Here is an 18,281-nt window from a genome sequence, read left to right as displayed (position 1 = left end):
AGAGACAGAGAGAGAGAGAGAGAGAGAGAGAGAGAGATCTCAACACTCAGGTGGCAGATAGGAGGGTCTCTGTGAGTTAAAGTTCAGCCTGGTTTACAGAAGAAATCAAGCTTCAGGGCAGTATGCCAAAATACATAGAGACTCTGTCTCCAAAGAACAAAACAAAACAAAAATTATGCATGTATATGTTTGGGGGCGGGAAAATCAGAAGACAATAAATAAAACCTCAAAGCTATAGTTTTTAGAGTTAATTTTTTCCATATTCAAACACAATCACCAAACCTCCTTTCCAGCATCCTACCTCTTCCCTACTCAGATTTTCAAGCTCATCTATTCTGAGGATTGTTTCTTCTGAACAACATAGCCTTTAGCGAACTCTCCATTTACTAAATTTCTGTATTACTAATTGTACCTCATGACATCTCCTCCAAAGGGCACAAGCATTCTAAGGAATTCCTTTGTCTCTAGGTACACACAGATCAATTAAGGACATATGCAACTTACTCAATGAGTATTTACTGCTTGAAGGTATGCAAGAGTAAGTGAATGAAAATAAAGTTCAGACCACCTAAAACTTTGTTCTAATAAGCACTAAATTCTTTTTATTTTTATCAGACCTTCCTGGGAGGTCTTCATGTTTCCTCAGGATTCTCAAATGTTTGGGGCTAAAGCCTATTTTGCCTCTAACAGAATCCTCCAACTTTAAAAGGATGGATAAGGCACTAAAGAAGAAACACGTTGTGGCTCAGGAATTTAAAAGACATATGAAACAAATCATGATTTAACAAAGGGTTATTCACTTGGGCAACTAGACAGGGAACTCGTTTAAAAAAACTCCTGTTGCTTTTCTAGAACATAAGCATTTTACAAAATGAGATAGTCATATGTATGGTTGTTTAGATTCATATAGAATGTTTTAAAAAGGCTCAGGAAGAGAAGGATTATCATTTTAAATGGTAAGAAATGTGCATCAAGCCCATACTTACTGTCTTCTATGTCCCAGCACTGAGTGATTGGGTCCCCATATTTTACATCCTGACGTCTAGCTCGCCTATGGAAAGAAAATTAAGCTAATTAGATCTTCAAGTATAATTGGAATTTAGAAAGGCTGTGTCTCATGCTAACACTAACTGAGACAAACTGTACTTGACTTACTGTGCAACCTAAATACAGGTCAGGGTTCCCATCAATCAAACATTAATTTAAATTCTTGTGGTAGAAAAGAGCCCAACACAACAAATCCTGTTGTGCATTAAAATGATCAGAATTTCATTTAACTACTGCTCTTTTTCCCTAGCTTCACAAGTTATTCAATAGAACAGGTTGAACATGACTAAGATCCAGGTTTATACACAAGAGACAGAAAGAACTCTTCTTCCCCTCCTGCCTGCCAAAATCATAATATACAAAAGTCTTCCAGTGAGTAGGAAAATGCATATAAACAAAAAGTTTAATTGTGTCGTTCTTTCTATTACACACTTTAGTCAATAAATTGGGGTCAGCCAGAAACAGAACTACAAGTTCAGTATGGCATGTATGCATATTTGTTATTATTGTCAATAAATAAGTAGCTATCCTGGTAATTATGAAAATAATGCAAGAAATTTTGCATCATGTTATACGTTTTCCTTAAATTAATACCTATTTAAGAAGAAATGCCACATGTCTACTTAATCTAAGTGTATCTTACTCCTTAATATAGTTTCACTGTCTTTGTCTATTTTAAATTTCTAAACAGAAAGGATTTCAATATGCACATAAAAACATTAAAATTGTACATATTAACATTCTACTACATAATATTTTTATACATAGATATTACTGTGAGATGTTACAATTGGGTTAAATGTATTTATCTCTTTGGATATTGCTTTGAAATAAAAATCTTCAAAATTCCTTCTGGTTTCTTTGAACTGTACAGTCCAGTGTTATTATCTATACTCCGCATTATGACACAACACACCAGGATTTCTTATTCCTATCTAACATTATTGCTAAATCCTCTAGATCCCTTCTTCTCTGCTACGCTCTGGGGTCCATGTTGTCACTTCAGAGATCAGAGACACAGCAGTAAACTTTCTCAGATGCTTGGAGTGCTCCCCAGGGGTACAGCTGACCAGATGACAACCTTGGAAAAGAGTCATCCATTGTACACATCTGTAGCCTCTGATGGACATTATGTTAGGTGAGGGAGCACATCACAGTGGCATGTCTGTGAGATCAGAGATGCAGTCTTGGGAAACACAGGAAGAAAAAAATTATGATGCTGTAAGGAACATAAGGTCATGAATGTTTTTAAATCTTGGCTTCTTCAGGAACAGGATCAATTAATCAAAGAGAACATTTATTGCCAAGTAATGAACACTCTACTTTTCAGCTTCTAGAAAAGAAATCCCCAAACACTCATTAAGATGACTCTATTCTGGGCAGAGAAGTTTTAACAAACTGTTGGCAACTTTTAACTCCGAATAATCATATTTACCCACTTATGCTTAATGTATGGACTTAAAAAAATATAAACTGTGTCTCGGCTTTAATGAATATGTGAGGATGTACAAAAGACCTACAATTGTTGAGTCCTAATGTTTAGAATCGGACGGATTGGTGAAATATTTAACCTAAAATAAATGTACACGTGACAGTGAAACTAATACATGTTCTTCACTTAGAGCACTAAAGACACCCAAAGTGCCAAGATAGCTTAAAAATAAAGGTAACTGAAAGCATGTTATAATTTGATAACAGTTTTATCTAGGACATATACTTTGAATAACACCTTAGCAAATAATATTACTACTATGTACATACAAAAATATGACATATGATGGTAAAATATCCATCTAACATGAGTATGATTGTCCGGCATTCATATTTTTTTCTAATGTTTTTCTCTTAAAAAATAGTGTCAAAACGTGTCTCTCATAACTCTGGATAACTTGTACTTGTGTGTGTAGAATAATGCAATGGTTGGGCTTTCATGGATATAGTCGAGTGTTTATAAAATAAAAAGCTACCAATGTCAAGGCAAGAGTTTATTGTTGAAGCTGATCTGAGTGACAGAAATTGACAAATTATAGCTATTAGAGTAAAAATAAAATTGCATCAAATCACTAGATGTACTGTGGTCTTTGTCTGCACTTCTGCAAACATGAGTACTTAGGACAACTTGCAAAATAATAAATGTGAATATGTGTATCTTTAGAAGTCCGAGAGAAGGAATGTAATAAAACTAGTTAACAAGAACAATTCTGAGAAGTAAATAGGATATCACTATGTAGCTCAGGCTATTCTGGAACTCACAGCAATTCTCCTGCCTCAGTCTCCAGTGTTGTGCAAATACAGGCATGAACCACTATGGTTGGCTGTTAAAAATGCTATATATAATTTGTCAGATTTTTTAAAATTCCATATTTCACAATTTCAGAACATCTGTTCAGTCTTCCAACTTTAATATAAAGTGACTGAATATTTTAATTATAATAATCCTTCCACAGGCCAAGTTTTCTATTTGCCTTTAACTGAAACTATAGGAGAAATCATGTGGGAGGGAGAAGCTTCCTGACCTTTTGGAAGTGGGTGCGTATCTTGAGCAAGCATTTCCATCCCAAGCACAGTAGGGGTCTCTGGCAAGACAGCAATCTGCGCAGGCTTTCCCATAAATGTCACATCTGTGCAAGGAGAGCTGAACCAATCCATCCCAGGAACCAACGTACAACTGTTGCTGCAAATCAAGCAGAAGTGAATCAGCGCCATCGCTCACATTAGTCTTGAGAATCTCCCTTTTCTAAGTAGCATACAATAGCTCTAAACCCATTTGTAAGTGTCCTGTTATCTGTAAACGCTGATGCAGAATTGTGAGGAAGGATAAAACAAGCAAACTCTGCCTACCCCTAGCCAGACTGTGATTTGAAGATTTCAATATGAAATCGACAACTATTGTGGAATATTAGTTTAAGATGTGTTACATTCGTTTATGCTGTGGAATATTTGTTTAATGATGCAAAGATGTGCTGCATTCTTTTATTTGTTTAGCTGTGAAGTTGGGCTGCTTTGGCTTCTAAAATACCTGATTGGTCTAATAAAGAGTTGAATGGCCTAGAGCTATTCTGGGTAGAGAAAGGATGGGCGGGGCTGACATGCAGGGAGAATAAATAGGAGGAGATAAAATAGGAAAGAGAGAGGAGGAGGAGTGGGAAAAGGAGAAGAAGAGGATGATGCCAGGGCTAGCCACACAGCCGCACAGCCAGCCATGGAGGAGTAAGAAGTAAAGAAAGATATATAGATAAGATAAAGAAAGGTAAAAATCTCAGAGGCAAAATGTAGCTAAAGAGAAAAGAGATAATTTAATTTAGGAAAGCTGACTAGAAACAAGGCAAGCTAAGGCTGCGCATTCATAGTAAGAATAATTCTTGGGGCATTTATTTGGGAGGTGGGTGTTGGGCCCCTAAAGAGTAAAATCAAACAAACAAAATAACAACAACAACAAAAAAAAAAGCTCCAACAACTAAAGAGCTACTAACAACTACAGACAATATTTTAGAAAGCTGACACAGGCTAGGCAATAATTTAAGCTAATAAGCTGCTAGACTATGGAATTAAGACATCATTTCTTTCTCAGTAGTAGAAGTTGTACTTTGGTAGATGCAAATAAGCATAGATATTACAGGCAAAATTGATGGCATACCTCTGCCATGGCTCTCAACAGGAGCATTGTCTAAAGGAAACCCCTGACACTATTTTCTTTAAGATGAACTGATCCCTGATAAAATGCAGGTTACAATTGCTGATTAAATGTTTGGTGTCTACATCATAAGGTATACTTAAACAATGCTATATCATGAAGCAAAGGCAGCAGGATACTGGAAACAGCAAATAAATTACACTTGGAAAGTTAGTTCTGAGATTCATGCAGTACTCCCCATAGACATCCATCTGAGCGTCTGCAGCAGAGGAGCTGAAGACAGAGGAATAGCGGCAATGATAAGTCTCAGCCTATGATTCTCAAGAACTTAAAACTCTAGTGGTCCATTCTCAGCTTTGAAATAAGGAGAAACCTCACAGAAAAGACTCTAGCATAAAAGGCAAAGAGGTTACCAACTTATGGGAATCTATTGCCTGTGAAATTCTGTTAAGACTTCCTTGTCATTAAACAAAAAGCATTCTGTTATCTTTTTTCCCACAATTCTCTGCAATGCTTATGGCAAATGGCTACACTTTCCTCATCGCTCTCACCATCTTTACTAACTTCTTTTCCATCCATGAAGCTCTAACCTTTTTCAGCCTCTCACCTCTGCTGTGGCCTTTGCTTTGCTCTGAATTATCATTTGCATAAATTGTTTGCAAGGTTCTAACTACTTTTCTAATGCCAGCTTTTCTTCATAACCCCCATCTCTACAGAGGACCCACTTCCTTTTCCACAGACAGATCTTTCTAAAAAGATGGTCTTCTTCTGACATTCTCTCACTTAAAAACCATAAGAGCTTTTGTTCTTAAGCTGTTAAACATCATGGGGGACAGGTAGAGCCTGACATCTCATGCTTCCTTCTCCAGCGTCATCTCTAATTTCCTTTCACCTTAAGTACGTATGTTTTGGATCAACTTTTATACACGCTTAATAGAAACAGGTGTAGACCTTCATTTTCACATTCTTATTTGCTCCTTCTATCATTCATTTTTCAGTCTGTCTCTTTCTTCTCCTCCCAAGCCCTGGTCTTCCTGGCTCACTTTCAAGTTACTTTCTGTCCTTTGTCTTTGTGGTATATGCTTCAATTATTACTCTTTGTTGTCGGTGTGCTTCCCCATGTCAGCTCTGTCCAGCTAATCTCCTGTTTAGCGCTACAGCCCTCATTCTTTTTCTGTATCTTCAATGCACAACAGCAGAGATTCAAGTACTAAAAGTTATTGAATGTGTAATTCAATGAAAAGAGCTCAGAAGCAAACCCATTTAGACTTTCCTCTAATGGAACTACTAAGTTTAATTGTAGCAATGCCCTACTGTGCAACCTACATTATTAAATGAGTGTCTTAAACCTTGAGGGTGTTTGTAGTGTTGGAATAGAATGGTAAGACTTAATCTAGTCAATGTAGATTATACTATAACTGCAAATCATATTATATATATTTATGATTACTAAAATTGAACATTAACACTTATATCACTTTGCTTAAAATGTTGGCATATTGCGTTCTATTTAAACTCACAGCAGAATGGGGATATCCGACCATGGTAGAAGAGGGAAAGTGCTTGTCTAGTATTTACAATGACCTAGTATCAATACTCAGCACTGAAAATAAGGAATCTAGCCTTTTCTCATGCCTGTCAATAAACACAGTACTTAGGAGGTAGTGTCTGAATTAGATAATAAGATCCTGTTGCCCCCTGCAAAAAGTACAAATTAACTTTCTTAATAAGTGTAAAGCTCTAGGTTTGATTCCAAGCATTACTAAGCAAGTAGAATTAAATAAACATTAAACTCATAACAAGCAAGAGAGTTTTCTAGTTGAGAAAACTGGTTCTGAGAGTTTGCTATTGAGTAAAGTGTTGAAGGTTGGTTCTTCTGTGTTGTGTACCATGGTTCATATTGGAAATTCTAGGTTCCCTAATTAAAAAACCCTTTTCAAGCCTTGTGATTAGAATCTTACATATGTGTCTTATGATGTGAGCAGAAATACAATTTCAGGAGAACAGACACACACTCATTTTTTTCAGAGGCAAAGAGAGTACACACTATTTACTATCCCATTAATATTTTTCTCTCCATTCTCCCAAGGCAAGGCTGAAATAGTGACTTCGGATCAATCAGAGGAGAAACAGGCAACCTTTAACTTTCTGCATTATTAATAACTTAACTTCCAGTCTCCAATTTCAATAGACTCAGCAAATGAACTTTGATTCAGGGAACTTCTGACATCTGAAGTTAATTGGTAAACAGAAATTACAAAGTACCTGCTTCAGAGACAATTCCATGTTCAAGATGGCTGTTGGGTGCTGCGAACAGAAGCAAAACGTCAGTAAATACATTTAGAGCTTTATATTAGTCAGTATGCTGCTTTATGTCAAACCTGGCTGTCCAGACTCTCAATGAGAGGAAAACATGACCTTACTACTTGCTGGTTTCTTGCAGTGTGTATTCATTCTACCTTACTAGACACGAGGAAAATGCTTGAAGTATCTCATCAGAGAGAACCGAGCCGACTCTATGAGGAAATGCTGTGTTGAAATGCCTCCTAGTTATTAACAAGTTTTCACTGTGTTCTAAACCTGCGTATCTTCATGTTGGCATATAATTCACATGAGTGCTGACAAGGAGATCTCCATCCTTATTTATTCCTCCATTTTGATGTTATTTGTATCAAAGATTCAAAACTTGTTTAGGAAGCAGCGTTTGCAAAGTTAAATTCTGCTGTTGAAGATAGTTCTTATGTGACCCCTCAAGGTGTCATTATTTGCGGCTTCATGATAAAATATAAAAATGTAGATAGACAGACATATAGATAGATGGATGGGAGGATAAGAGGAAGGAAGGAAGAAGAGGAGGAGAAGAACAACTTTGATCACGGAGCTAACAGTCAATTCTTGTCTCTCAGATCCATTGGAGAAGATTTGTTATCTTACAATTATGTGCCTGTTCATGATAGAAATTCCCTGAACCTCTGTTCATTCACCCTTATGTTTGACATCCACTTTTCCCTTAGGAGCCACCCAGGATTTTGTTTTGGAAGAGGCCAGATAGCAGGTCTTGTTCTTGTTAACTTCTTGACCACTATTATCATCAGAATGTAAACAGGATCCTGGAACCCTCAGCATGATAATTAACTTTAGCCCTTCACAGAGGAGGACTCCCTCTTTCCAGGCAATGGATGTTTACATGGAAACAGTTTTTAATAAACTTCTTTAAGAAAACAAAAACATAAAAGAACATATTTCTAAGAAATATAACATTATTTCTAATGCCTTATTTTTCATGAAATAATTCTAAGTACCACAGAGTAGCTACAAGGAATTCCGGTCACACTACAATGTATTTATTGTTAAAAGCATAATTTAAAACAAAGAACTCTTCCTCCAGGCCTCCTAATTCCCTTCAAGAGGCGAGAGGATTGTGGCACGCATAACTTGCTATCATTGAATTTTTTTCCAGTACAGTAAATCAGGACTCTTATACATGATTCATAAACCTTTCCAGTTCTCTCAAATTCATTTGGGGGACAGTTGCAAAGTAACATTCATAAAGTAGAAAAGCATCTGGGTAATAGGCGATCCTAGGCTTTGACTCAATGTGGCCACTTGACTGACTATATGCTTGGAGAATGCAGTAAGGAGAAGCAACCAAGCAGCTTCTTTCTGTCAGTGGCATTTAGCAGCAGAAGTGAGTGCCTTTCACACTTGCTTATGTTCTGTTCCAATGCTTGGCCAGAGAAACAGTGGAAGTACATTTCAGTGACTTCTCCAAGGAAAAAGAGAGAGAAAAGACAAGGTGTGCGTCACTGCGCAGTCTCAGCCTCTGTCCTGAGCCCTGAGCCCCTCTCACCTTGAACACCTGAAGCTCCTCCAGGACTACCTCTTCCATGTTCCACTTCTCCTTGGAAATGCTGACAACTTTGAGGACTGTTCCAATGTCTGAAAAAAGACACGGACTCCTAACACCACTCTTTAGCTTTCAATATTAAGTTGAATGAATATGTCTAGAAATCTTAACATTTTCCTTCTCATTTGCCCAAATAAAGCCGTGGGAAATGAAGCCTGCTGTGAATGACGTTTCCCTTTTAGAGCAGATACTTATAAATAGACTAAAAGTAAAATACATAGTATTTTCATATCTGCATATATATGACTAATTTATTATTATTTGAAATAACAAGTAAAATATATTTTATTTTTTAAATGTTAAACTTCTAAAATAAAAAAATAAACCTTTTTATTTTCTCTTCAGTAAGATTTATATAGTGATTATATCTGTTCAATTATAAACACTAAGAAAAAGATATATATAATTTTCTAAAATGCTAAAAAATGGACCAGAAAACATTGGAGACCATTTCATGGGGAAGCTTACTAATGTTTCAAATACAATGCGCTTTCAGAATCATTGTTAATGAGATTAAAATTTAAAGTTGATTCAAGTTATTTTGACTCAAACTTAAAAGAAGCTATTACTTTAGTGAAATATAATAAAAATGATGTTTAGAAAAGGTATCTTAAATAATCATATAATGAATGAAATGAGTCTCTGTAGCATGCCAGTATAAAAAGATAATGTAACATTCACTACAAACATAAAAAGAGAGTTAGCATTTTGCAATTAATCTATTGAAAATATGTTTTTAAAATTCTGATCGGGGAGCTTGAAAATAGGGACATGTAGTAATTTCAGAATGTGTAGAAAGTGCCAAGATTATTTAATTTTCAAAAAGTGACTCTAAGATGTTCAAAACTGCTAAATACATTTTTATAATACATAATATACTTTTTGAAGTCCCCTTATTTTTCTCAGGAGAGGTTAGGTAGTACCATCTAGTGGCTGAGTGCTCTTTATGGTACTGAATTGCTAAGGACCTATGAATGAGCTTCGGATGACCAGTGCAAATTAAATTTAGCTCATGAGAATTAATAACGTACTAATTAAAGTTCTGACCCTTCAATAGTCATCTCGGCAGTCTCGGAAATGGAGCATCCCCTAGATTATCTGGGGTTTGCACTTGCCATCTGAAACATAATCAGGCTTGACAGCTGGTGACAAAGGCCCTAGCTCTGCCATGATCTTTCTAAATAAGCTAAATTTCTGCAAAACTAGTGTAGTGCTTAGATGTTAAATAATTCTAACTGTTTCACATCATTGAGAATTTGTTCTAATAAATACCCAGCATTTAAAATTCACTAATTTCCTATTGCAAAAATGCTCAGTTCATTAGGTAGCATGTATATTACAATACCAAGTTCTGAGGGAACATGCTGTCTTTACTGCCACTAAAATGATGTTATTACATAATGTTTTTCTTAATTTTGAGAATCACCAAATAAGCAATAATACTTTGTGTGAAAATGTATGTATATAAAAATATACATATAAATGTATATATGTATTTGTGATCATCATTTGAATGCACAGGCTAAACAATTTTAGGAAACATTGTATTAACTGATCTTTACTTGATTTTGGCTGACAAATATTTTGGAAGTTTTTGTTTTCTTCATCCACGAGTGATCAATTCAATTTCTTTGACTGTAAGTGTGGTTTGAGAGTACCTGTTCCGAGAAACATGACATCATACTGTCCGTCTTCAGCAACAACGTGATCCACCACTATCTGGGTCAGTCTGTAGTCCACATTGATTCTCTTGAAGGTAGGTGCTCCTGCCACTGGGTACACCGACTTATACATCACCGGGTGGCGCCTTATGAAGCTTACGACATCGTCAGGGAAGTCTCGGGTGGATTTAATCAGTGGATCATAGGTTTTGCTTGGACACTGAAAAGAAATGCGTGCAGGAATAAGGCACCTGAGAGCTGCATGCCGTGGATCATAGCAAATAGATGAGGAAGTGGAGGACTCACACAGAAGAGCAACAAATGCAGTCTACCTCCAATGGAGGGAAATCTGAGTCTCTTCCTGTAAACATCCATGATTAGGGGGTGTTACCTGAATTTTCTAAACTTTCCCCGGTGTAATCTTACTTTCTGAAAGAGATTATGGTTTTGAACAGAAATGAATTTTTCTAGTCAGGCATTATGACACATCCGGGTAGTTCCAGAACAGGGTCAGTGTAGGAGCATCCAGGCTCAGGGGCAGCCAAGACTAATGCAAATAGGTCAGCCCATCTTTTATGATAAAATATCTCATGACCCAGCCCCAAATTTTCCAATGGTGGTACTAGAAACTTATATGGAAAAACTGTCATGAAAATTATCTATGAATTCAAGAATGTGATGGAAAACTTTATTTTTATATTTAAACGAAGTTAGGACTCCCTTCAGATTTAAGTGCATTTATTAAAAAGTAGAAGGAACAAATCAACATGTCACAAAATTCGCTCCAGAAGAGCTTTAATGGTTTGAAATTACAGCTATACACTTCTGCACTGCAGCTGTGAAAATTAAACTCTGTCCCATCCTGCAGGCTCTTCCCCTAAGCCTGGGCTCTGTGAATACATACCCTGGGCCACTTCCCACCTCTGCCTAAAACCGCTTCCTGGGAGCTCATATTGAGAAAAAGAGTTAGCATAAACTGCCCTCTGGTGGTCAAACTTAATTTATATCAAGCACCACTTGATATAAATTCACTGAATTTGATGTGCAGTTATCCAGACTAGGGAAGGAATGACATTACCATTTGAACATTTTTACAAGGTATGTGTTTTTTCATAGCAGGAATTTAATTTACGTTTCAAAAGCTGTATCCTAGAAAGTTGCCTTTAGTAGGAAAACATTATCACATTTTAAATCTTAATGGACAATTTTTTAAAAAATAGAAACTATATTTAATCAATGCAAGTTTATAGACTAAAATGAAAGATTTCAGAGAAAACATCCATTAAAGGTATTTTATAATTATCAAAATACAGTAAAACTAAAACGAAACAAAAATTTTAAAGTTTTATAAAAAAGATGACACAGAATAAACTTCCCACTGGTGAAAAGTATTTAAATTAGACATTAATTGTAATCATACAATTCTTCCAAGTCTCCTCCTTGACCAAGAGGGGCATTATTAGCTTATGATCATGAAGTAACTGATCATAAATAGCTTTTAAGTCCAAATTTCATACCAATAAAATAATAATGACCCATTATGAAAAACAGTGTCTACCCAAGAAGTTGTACTAAAAATTTAAAAGACCCGTTAATGATTTTCTAATTAATTTGAGAGTCTCTATCTTCTACAAAAGTTTTCATGTCTTCTGCTAAGAAACTGATCCTTTGCTGATCATTTGTCTAGCCATTTGTCCCGGGTTCTCACGAAAGGGATATGTTCTGCATCGTCAGCCATTTGCGTGCTGCCACTCAAAGTCGGTCTGAAGATCAAAGTCTGTGCGTCCCTCACTGCCTTCTGCTTTTCCCTTTCACCCAAGGAGAATCTGTCAACTTCACTGTGGAAGGAGCCCTTTATTAAGTAGACTGAGTCAGCCTTCGAACAGAGATAGGCAGGGATAATACTAAGCTTTTTGCCAACTAGAGATGCACATTTGAGTTTTACTCGGTGGCTGTTTCTGAAGGGTCTCATATCTCTTAACATCTTCAGTTCAATCTGAGTGATTTATCGTTAAAAGCAAGATTTTGCCTACATCGCATGTTGGAAAGAGCCCTTCAGCTTAACTTTGCATCTGTAGTTACACAGTAGCCACAGTTTCAAAATACATAATTCACAAATGAAGATGCCCAGCTGCTATGCAGGGAAAACATTAAAGAAAGTCACATAAAGGAGAAACAAACAAATTGTAAAGAAATACCACATCTAAGAAAAGCCATATTTGGTTATTAATTTTCCTTTAAGGATTCCCACTGAAGCTGTATATCCTAGGTGTTACTGTGGGACATGCATATAATCTTTTAAATTTGCAACCTTTGGCATCATTCATCGAACTATCCCATACCACAAAGCTTCCTGTGCTTTCATAGCATGCATTTGCCGGCTATGAAAAGCAGGAATTATGGTCCGTTACCCGATTTCTCTTTGCTCAGTTTAAACATCGAGAGAAGAAAAAGATTGAACAGAAAGCTCTCAGTCTGGCTTCAAAGCGCCAAAACATTGCTGGATGTGTGCCCGAATTGAAGAGAGAAGACAGTCCACCTAGACAAACCCAGAGATGCTAGGGTGCGGCCCTAAGCATCCCGCCCTGTTGGCTTGGCTGTGTCAGAGGGCTGCAGTTAGTTAGGTGTGTCCCTGTAATCATTGGCAGGTCTGGATGTTTGTGTAAGGGCTTTCAGGAGGGCAGCAGGAAGCGGTGGATAAGAAGAAAAGAAAAATGGCTTTTTGAGAGACCGTTGTTGTGGCAAGGCACCAGACAGCTGTGAAGTTTATCCGCTCAACGCTGTCAGCTGCTTTCTGAGCTGTCCAGGTCCCGTTTTCCTCTTAAGTTAATCAGAGGAATGAGGAGCGTGAGGGAAGTCATAGCTCAAGGAGACTGAGCAAAGAGAAATCGAGTGACCGACCATAATTCCTGCTTTTCATAGCCGGCAAATGCATGCTATGGAAGTACAGGAAGCTTTGTGGGGTGGGATAGTTCGATGAATGATGCCTATGGTTGCGAATTTAAAAGATTATATGCATGTCCCACAGTAACACCTAGGATATACAGCTTCAGTGGGAATCCTTAAAGGAAAATTAATAACCAAATATGGCTTTTCTTAGATGTGGTATTTCTTTACAATTTGTTTGTTTCTCCTTTATGTGAACTGGGGGAAATAAACAGGACGATTTATGTGTGATAGGTAAAAGAAATACTTTTTTTTTTTTTTAGTTTGAAAATGAACATTTTGTAAGTAGAATTTTATCCCCCGATTATTCCTCTAAAGATCAGTCTGAAATAGATCTGTAAAGAAAAACCCTGTATTAGGAACTAGAGATGGGGAGGGGAGATCTGATTAATATATAGCCGTTGGGATGTAGTAACAAAAAAAAAGACCCTTTATTAGAGATGTAGTAACAAAAAAGACCCTTTATTGTCTGGGGGAGGGTCTGCCTAATACATAGTCATTAAGGTGTAAAAAACTATGCAAAAATTAATCCAAAGAACTTGAACTTTCTGAACCTTGCTCCCTGTCCATCAGATACCCTTTCCCTTACAGCAATTCCCATAAGAGAAAAATCAAAATATTATTGCATATAGTGGGTAGTTTGAAAATTGGGGACCCCGGTTGAGAAACCAAGGTTGTGCCTTTTAAACAGCTGAAAACCAGGGTGAAAAGTGAATGTATGTTTAAAATAAATGGACTCTGACTGTTTCTGGAGAAGTAGCCTAGATCTAGTTAGTCGTGGGGTGGTTGTGATGTCTGTTGTGTCAGACTTCCCAGAAGGTTCAGGGTTAGAATGATGTGTTTCTTGAGGTACAGTGCTATTGCCAACTTTGAAACCAAGAAATTCACAGAATTCTCCATGAACAGTGTCCACCTGGAAAACTAAGGCTATGAAAATCAATGATATTACCTTTGACTCCATTTAGTCTCAAACAACAAAACAGAGGATTAGTCGGAAGAATCCTTTGTTTTGATAATTAAAACGCAGCCAAGTAAGTTGACGGTAAACACAGTGGTCATTTCAGAAGTAATCAAAGGTGAATTACTATTTTTACAAAATTTGAAAACTGGCTGGAAATCGTTTCTGGGTAGTGGATCACATCTTTCTTACAACATCTACATTGTAAAAGTCAATGTTCTTTTCAGCATTGGACAGAAGAATGCTTTAAAACTGAAATCTCCTTCTCAGTCAACACTGGGCAGCATCTTACATTAATATGCAAATTATAAAAATTCCTTATCAGGAGTTGGGGAATAGTTCAGTCCAAAGAATGCTAGCCACACAAATGTGAGGAACATGAATTCCAATCCCAGGCAGCCAGTTTTGTTTGAACACACCTGTAATGCCAGCATTGGAGGTACAGAAAGGAGGATACCTAGGGCTTGCTGGCAAGATACAAGACAGTACTGGCGATTTTGTGATCTCCTCCAGGTTCACCGAGAAAGCCTTCTTCCAAAATAATAATATACAGAGAGTGATACAGAATTCCAGATGTACATACACCCATGTATACACATAACACATACAAAGTAAACACAGCAGACACACACACACACACACACACACAATTCCTTGTCAACACAAAGTAAAACTGTAAAATAAACTTCTTTATTTGCTAAAATTATATTGAATTATTTCTAATAGATCAAATCTCAAAATTGAAATCATCCTTCACAGATCTTCCTGAGATTGAGGTATTTTTCAGACTATTGTTTTTATCCTGCGTCCAGTTTGGCTTTCATGTCTGATTTGTACCATTCTTTGTTTTACTTTTGTTTTGATGTTTCATTTCAGTCAGAACCTCACTGCACCAAACAAACAAAAAAGTAAAGATCCTACAAATTCACCTGAACTAGCTGCTCTTTCCAGACACCAGAGGGCAGAAGAATCACATGGGGAAAATCTCTGTGACTTTGCAGGTTTATTAACTAGTCATCATGGACTAGGAATTGAGATTTGGCATTGATCCACAGTGGTACAACATCCTACCTAAACTGAGGAAATTAAACAAGAGAAAATGACCCCTGCCTGTAAGCATTTAACTAAGGTTCCTCCTGGGATATAAACTCAGTGTTCAATCATAAAAGAAATCTGGATACATAATATACAAAACCAAAGACTCTAACCAATGCACAAGAAGCAAATTCTGTACTCAGCAAATCTTTCACCGAAGTTAAAAGTATTCCCTACATTAAAATAAAAATATCAAGTGTTGCAAGGCTATGGAGCTTCGTTATACTTGTCTAGAGGACAGACCAGGCCTAGCAGAAACAATTCAAGATTCTAGTTGTAAGTATTTATGGAAGTGTCAGTCATAAGCAATGTTCAGTTGCAATTTTATATAAAATCTCTGAATTGAAGGAAGACCATAGCTGTATAGTTTTGCACTTTTAATAAGCACAGATAGGAGAGTATGGCAGAAAATGATATAAAATAAATATAGTTTTAGATAGGGTATGTTGGCATATATTTGTGAGGGAAATGTTAAGAACAAGGTAAATATTATATCACAGGACAAGGGAAGGACTGACCGTAAAATTCCGCCCAGCCAGCCCTTTCAGTGTGCTGCTTGAGTAATATGAGATTGGGTATACTATTTAATTATTTTGGACACTAATTTCCTCCAGTGTAATATGAGGGTGAGTTATGATGTCTCTATCACTCATTCTAACTCGTACATTCTCAAATTTTACAAGGGTGGTCACTTGATAGTCTGTGAAACCTAATTTCACTGATTTTACGAATGTGGTTATTTAAAGTGATAAAGTTCATTTGGTAAAAAGCACTTGTGTAATACATTTTCACATCAACTACATGATATTCCCAACTCAACATCAGCATTACAATTTAAATTAATTTATTTTCAATAAATAAAATATTTGCAAGGTAGAAACAGGATGATCATTAAAAACAAATAAAATAGTAAAGAATCATTGAAAACTAACTGAGCAAATAAGGAAAAAAAATTTAAAACGTAGGCATTCTTTTAGTCATTTCAAAATTTGGTCATAACTATTTTGAGGGTACAGCAGCAGATATCAGCATATTTGACATATTTTGTTTTCTCTTTTATCACTGACGAAAAACACTAACCTATGCATCTTCTGGTTTGTGGGAATCACTAATTGCCATTTCAGGGAATGACTGTGTGCTTACAAGTATCATGTAATAAGTATTCTTTTTTTTAAAATTTATTTATTTATTAAAGATTTCTGTCTCTTCCCTGCCACCGCCTCCCATTTCCCTTCCCCTCCCCCAATCAAGTCCCCCTCCCTTGTCAGCCCAAAGAGCAATCAGGGTTCCCTGCCCTGCGGGAAGTCCAAGAACCACCCACCTCCATCCAGGTCTAGTAAGTTGAGCATCCAAACTGCCTAGGCTCCCCCAAAGCCAGTACATGCAGTAGGATCAAAAACCCATTGCCATTGTTCTTGAGTTCTCAGTGGTCCTCATTGTCTGCTATGTTCAGCAAGTCCGGTTTTATCCCATGCTTTTTCAGACCCAAGCCAGCTGGCCTTGGTGAATTCCCGATAGAACATCCCCATTGTCTCAGTGTGTGGGTGCACCCCTCGCGGTCCTGAGTTCCTTGCTCTTGCTCTCTCTCCTTCTGCTCCTGATTTGGACCTTGAGATTTCAGTGCGGTGCTCCAGTGTGGGTCTCTGTCTCTGTCTCCTTTCATTGCCTGATGAAGGTTAATATTCAGGAGGATGCCTATATGTTTTTCTTTGGGTTTGCCTTCTTATTTAGCTTCTCTAGGATCACGAATTATAGGCTCAATGTCCTTTATTTATGTCTCTTACATCTCTCTCCCTTTTGCTTAATAATTCTAATCCTCACACTCCTGTCCTGGAACGTGCAAATTTCATCCAGTCTGGGCTCCAACAGATGTTGGCCCAACTTGCAGTTTACGACAGATGGCCCCCAACGTTTGGCTTACAACAGCAAATTAAATAAGAAGTTATATCCCAGGCGAGGTGGAACTTTTTCAGTGACGTGGTTGCCCGAGAGTCACCCTGGCTCCTGAAGGAAATCTCTCACTCATGTAAGTGACACCAGTAAACCCATTGATCTCCAATCTAGCTGGAGATTGGAGATATAATAGTTTGTTCTTTTTTTTTCTCTCAAGGGGCTCTTTCTGGTGTTTTCACATTTCCCCAGAAAAAGTCACCCTCTTTCTAAATATATAAATAAATAAACAAACAACAACATAATACAAATATTATCCACAGAAATAACAAATACCCTCCCAAATAAATTAGTTAATAAAATAAAAGAATAATGAATACCTGTTAGTTAAGACAAAATATCCTGGAAAATTTTCATATTGAGAAATAATAATATTAGTAGAAATAGCTGCATGATAATACATACAAGTTCAGTTATACTATGTAACATGAAATAAGATAAGAAAGCCCAACTACCAATATTTCACCTTAGTAATAAGCACAAAAGAACTATATAAAGTAGAATTTAATGGGCTAAAATTTCTCTTGATGGTTATTTTAGGTGTCTTGGTGGAAATATTTAGTTTTCCTTAAGTAGACATATAGGACATTAACCTTTCTGATAACTAAGGTTTAAGGAAACTTGTATATAAAGCATATACGGAAGTGTGCTCTTCAGTTATTTCTGGGTACATGAGTGTGTGCTCATGTCTATTTTCGCATGAATATATGTTCACCTGTATATGAAGCTCAGGGTCAATATGGGTGTCTTCAATTGCTTTATTTTTGAAGACAATGTCTCTTGTTGATCCTGAAGCTCAGGAATTTGGCTAGATTGGCTGGCCAGAAAGCCCAAGGGGTCTTCCTATCTTTGCCTCCTCAGAAGTGGGAGGCATTACAGACATGTACTGCAGTATCAAGTTTTTTGTTTTTGTTTTTTTTGGTTTTTTTTGTTTGTTTTTCCTGAGACAGGGTGGTTCTTTGATGGAGGAAGGTCATTGGTTGATTAAATAAAGTAGCTGCTTGCCCTGATAGGTTAGAACGTAGGTGGGAGGAGCAGAATGCTGGGAGGAAGAGGAAGTGAGCTCAGAGACTCGACAGCTCT

General features: G+C 36.9%; 1 protein-coding gene across 1 annotated transcript in view; it reads right to left on the bottom strand.

Moving 5' to 3' along the window:
* Positions 1-18,281, bottom strand: part of Sema3d (semaphorin 3D) — a 199,391-nt gene that overhangs the window by 16,440 nt on the left and 164,670 nt on the right. Inside the window, exons 12-16 of the mRNA XM_005358325.3 lie at positions 10,247-10,469; positions 8,532-8,620; positions 6,947-6,988; positions 3,564-3,721; positions 987-1,051 (exon numbers count right to left, since the gene is read on the bottom strand). Of these exons, the coding sequence (XP_005358382.1) occupies positions 987-1,051; positions 3,564-3,721; positions 6,947-6,988; positions 8,532-8,620; positions 10,247-10,469 (577 nt within the window). The remainder of the gene's footprint in view (positions 1-986; positions 1,052-3,563; positions 3,722-6,946; positions 6,989-8,531; positions 8,621-10,246; positions 10,470-18,281) is intronic.

The sequence above is a fragment of the Microtus ochrogaster genome, chromosome 26 (assembly GCF_000317375.1).
Source record: "Microtus ochrogaster isolate Prairie Vole_2 chromosome 26, MicOch1.0, whole genome shotgun sequence".
NCBI lineage: Eukaryota > Metazoa > Chordata > Mammalia > Rodentia > Cricetidae > Microtus > Microtus ochrogaster.
Note: the sequence above shows the minus strand (reverse complement) of the source record. Positions and strands in the feature narration are given on the sequence as shown.